This window comes from Lytechinus variegatus, chromosome 6, assembly GCF_018143015.1.
Source record: "Lytechinus variegatus isolate NC3 chromosome 6, Lvar_3.0, whole genome shotgun sequence".
In the NCBI taxonomy this organism is placed as follows: domain Eukaryota; kingdom Metazoa; phylum Echinodermata; class Echinoidea; order Temnopleuroida; family Toxopneustidae; genus Lytechinus; species Lytechinus variegatus.
Window position 1 is genome coordinate 47,699,760 of NC_054745.1, and position 4,920 is coordinate 47,704,679.

Sequence of the window (4,920 nt, forward strand, 5' to 3'; positions counted from 1 at the left end):
GTGTATGGCTATCTATCTTTCAATATGACACGGAAAAATAAGGAATTAGAAAATATGACATTATGAAATATTTCATCGCATATAATAGATTTAACAAATGATATTGAGACCTATTTCCATATGAGTGATATGTTCTTGAATGCGGACCTATTAAAAAAATGTTCATTTTAAACTGGGATGTTTAAAATGGCTGAGAGTTATTAGGCCTACAACTTAATAACATAATTGATGCAAATAATTCTCTAAAGATGGTATCACTGTGGTCATGGTATACAAAAATTGTCAAAGTTAATCCAATAATTGATCCCGATATATCATCATTCTATAGTGAGATTCTCTTTTCGAAGACGAGAATACTATCTCCATCACAAGCAATTTTCTTGCCTGATGATGAGATCATTACACGGGAATTAACAAGGTAAAGCACCCTATCATCCTCATCAGTCATTCTAGTAGATAGAGGAAATGACGTCACTCTTCTTATCTTCACTTCATTCCCACTCATCACCTGATCAATCATACACGTCTTGTTCTCATCATCTGATGTCACGACGTAGAGGTCGTCTGTTATAGGATCAACACAGACATTAAAGATGACATGACTGTGGGGGATTTCCTTTTGACCACCCTGTCTGTGTATGATTAGTACTTTTTTATCAACAGGTTGAGCGATGATGTGACCTGATGATAGCACACCTCGCATCAGTACTTCCTCTTTACATTTGATGGTATTCACGATCTTACTATCAGCTGGGTTGATGACGTATATCTTAGACCGAAGTCGCTCAGCAGCGATGATCATCCCATCACGGTCAACAGCTACATCCACCAATGAGGTATCGCGCGTTGTGGTTTTGGGTATTGTGACGTCATTGATGCGCATCCATTGTCTGTCATACACACTGATGCATCCAGTCAAACTGTCCCCTGTACAACCTTCACACCATCTACCACACACTATCTTGTCATCATTCAGTAATGCACAGGAGACTACATATGATGTATCAGTACCCGTTATCACTCTCTGAATGTGTTTCGTGTTCATATCTAACATATATGTGTGGCTACCTAAAGCTCTGTCAGTGATGATCACATTACATTCATCTATGCAACCAACAATCCGTGGGGATGTGAATTTATCTTTGACACTGATTGTATCACTAAGCATCCACTCGCCATCATACCCACCAATCCTACCATCATACTTCTCTCTCTCAACACCCTTCACAAACCTCACATCTGATATTCTATGAGTGGTCTGTTTCACATCATTCTTATAAAGGGGTTTCTTTAGTTTATCACTCACTGACATGTTCACACTATGACCGTCTTTAACAATGTTTTTATCGTCCTCTAGTACTGTATCTATGGTCTGTATTGCATTCTCTATTGTTTTTGTGTCATCCTGCAATGATTTCATCAACTCTCTGATCTTCCTATCCTTCTCTTTAACAATGTTATCAATGTCTCTATGAAGACCAATCTTCTTATTGTCCATGTGTCTTTGTCTAATCTGTGCATTTGTATGGATTAATCCAAGTTGTTTTTCTCTCTCTTCATTGTTCTTTCGAATCTTCTCATTAATCTTCATAATCTCTTCTTCAAGTACTTGATTCTGATCATCAAAATTATGGTTGATTTTGTCAGCATCCATCTTCTCCTTTACTTTATCTATGTTGATCGCCTCCTTGATTATCGAATTAACTTCATCTTTCAAAGCTTGTAGATGGGTGTCTGTGTCTTTCGTGCATTGGTCAATTTCATCTTCATAAAGACGACCTTCTTTCAATTTGTCCCTCCCTTTTTCTTTTAGAACTGTTAGCCTCGCCCCACTGTCTTTTATTGCATCATTTATATCTTGTCTCTCGCAAGGCTGTAGATGTTTGATCATAGCGCATGAATAACACAATGGAACGCCATGATATTTACAATATAATTTTACCTTTTCATCATGTTCTTCACAATAAATATTTGGTACACCTCTTTTAACTCTTGCGTTGCGTCCTTCTTTAGAGGCGCAGTCATCACAGAGTCTCTTCTTCTCCTCCACGTAGTACGTCACATCTGTGATTGATTGACACTCCTTTCCTTCACATTGTTGGTCTTGGGTGAAGTTAGCCGCCATAATGATTAGAGTACTGATCTGAGAAATATGGGAAATATGAAAGACAGATATATCACAAGAGAAGGAGTATAATTGCAAGGGCGTAGGCTGGTTTCAGTAAGGATAGGTGCACATCAGGCCCCGGGGGGGGGGGAATACCATGCGCGACCATGGGGTCTCGAAAAACAATCTAAACAAGTATTTTCCATATTCTGAAAATGCACCCCTTAATAAGAATTATTAAACAAGTACAGCAATATTTTATTGTTTTGTTTCGGACGTCGGTCGGACTCTGAAGTGTTGGAGCAAAAAGTACACCCTTTATAAAACATTTTAGTATCTTTTATAACCTCGCAAATTTGACCAAATATCTTGCAAAATTTAAATACCCCTCTATTCAGTATTTTTATATTTTGACACCCTTATTACATTAAGTACGTAACGTGCCCTATCTTGAAAAAGAGCCCCCTACTCCTTTTACGCGTTTCTTTGTTCGTGCATGGTATCCACTCGTCAATAGAAGTGCCCCCCCCCCGACTTCCTGGGTAGGTCCGTGGAACTAAAGTGGCATGGGGTGCACAACTTGGGGAGGTGGAAGCCAAGTTTAGAAAATCAGCTGTTGAAAGTAGAACAAGGGGAAGGTGCACATGCAACCAGTGTTAATTCCCCAGCGTACTATCTTGATAATACAAAGGAAAAAAGATGGATAGAGGTCATGGCCTTGGGAAGTGGGGTGCTGGGGTGTTTAAGCACCCCAATAAATTTCTTGGGGTGCCACGTGTATTATTCTCCACAGGCAGCCCCCCCCCGGTATTCTGAAAGATGTGTAAAAATGCCAAGGTAACCAAATGACCTTCCTTTTCTAGTTTACTTTCTTTTTTTTGTGCTTTCCGAAGTCCTCTGAACCAATTTAATCTTCATTTTGTAGTAAAAACCCTTTTTTTCTGCCTTCAAATTCCTAGGAACCAATAACCCTTTTTTCTTCTTTTTAAATCTCCTTCAGCAACCCAGTCAAAAAATCGTTCCCATGACACTGAAGGGGGGGGGGGGGGTATATGTGGACGTGATAATAGACAAATAGTAGTAGGAGCAGTCATGGGTGTCGATCACGGGGGGATGGGGGGGATATATTCCCCAATATTTCAAGTGGGGGGGGATGGCCTGTATAATCATCCCCCAATAATTTAGGGTAGAAAAATTATAATGATGATGATGAAAAAATAAAGTTTGATCATGATGATTATAGTATACCATCAATCAGTTTGTTTCCCTCGCAATTTGTGTATATAAAATAAAAACCCTCCTTTTCAGGACTATTAAACAGATGGGTGGAGATTCAAATGAAAAAGAATGAAATGTTTATGTATATGATATTTTTTAGCACATGACATAAAAAGGACCCTTACGAAAAACAACTTTTGTTGATAGGGTGTTTCATCCCACCAGTGGTGAATAAATTAATTTTGATGAATCAATTAATTCAAAAGGGTGGAAAAATAAACCAGAGTAAAAGGGTGGCAAGATAAATCGTCTAAGGAATGACCGTATAGCTATTACAGTAATAGCTCTATGGAATGACGGTGAGCCCGATGGCGCACGAGAAGCCACACAGTTTGTAATTTGTGCTAGTCTTAATAATTATTGGTCCGAATCTGCATTTTATCATCATGCATTAAGAAAAAAAAATATTGCCAGTCGGGTTAGATTTAAGAGAAGTTGTATACACAGAGGCGTCGATCGGGGGAGGGGGCAGGGGGGAAAAGATATCGTTTTGCCCCCCCCCCCCCATAATTCCGCATGTGCAACTAAAAATAGAATAAGATTGTAATGCTACACTGAAATCAGCAAGTGAGATTGAGATACCAACTCGATTTTCATTTAAAATCGTGCTCAAAATGTCTGCCTTTTCAGAATGGAATATATAAGTTTTCAGCTCGCGCTTCGCGCTCGCATGATTTCTGTACCAACAACCCATACTTTTCATCATTAAATAGGTGAATAGAATGTCCCGTTTTTAGTTCTAAACCTCAAAAGAACTCCCGCTTCTATTTGCAATAATCTTTTGATGGATATGATATATCTTGTTCTTTAGTAGAAGCGTCCATTAAACTATCTTTTTTCCAGGGGAGCGTTTCATGAAAGGACTTGTCAGACGTTTTATCCGACAGTTGCTATAGTAACAGTGCTTCTCAACCAATCAGAATCCAGGAAAGTTGTCAGATCTGACTACTTGCCGGACGAAAATATTGATGAAACGCCCCCCAGATCGAATTATCAAAATTTTCAGCTCGCGCTTTGCGCTCGCATCTATTGTTCTTCTAGATACCCATCTTAATCATTGGTACCAAAAATGCTTAGAATGTCAAGCTTTCAGGTCAGAATATAAAAGAAATTTTAGCTCGCTCTCTAGTGAGATACATACTAATCTATCCTCGTGAGTTACTAAAAACAAACCTAAACAGGTACATTTGTCCTGTTTTCATGTCATACTTAAAAATTTCAGCTCGCGCTTCGCGCTCGCACTGTTGGTGAGGGTGATATATATATAAATATATATATATACATATACGTGTGTGTCTATACATCATGCTCAATAAACGGATCACTATGTACATGGTCCAGACAATTTTTGTCATTTTTTTCTTTCGTATTAGTTTAGAATAGGCTTACTTGTGACAAATTGATTTTTCAGTACACTACAACAATAAAGGAATTTCCAAGCACTCCATGCCTATCAACCACTCTCAAATGTCCTAACTTGTGATTTTAGTGGGGGTAATATTGAAAGATCCCCATCCACATGAACATTTCTGTCA

The 4,920-nt window shown here is 38.6% G+C and overlaps 1 protein-coding gene across 1 annotated transcript; it reads right to left on the reverse strand.

Annotated features, from left to right (window-relative positions):
* Positions 1–322: 322 nt before the first annotated feature.
* Positions 323–2,137, reverse strand: LOC121416707. Its single transcript, XM_041610173.1, has one exon. It carries the CDS (start codon positions 2,123–2,125, stop codon positions 323–325), a length of 1,803 nt encoding a protein of 600 aa, XP_041466107.1. The 5' UTR covers positions 2,126–2,137.
* Positions 2,138–4,920: the final 2,783 nt, after the last annotated feature.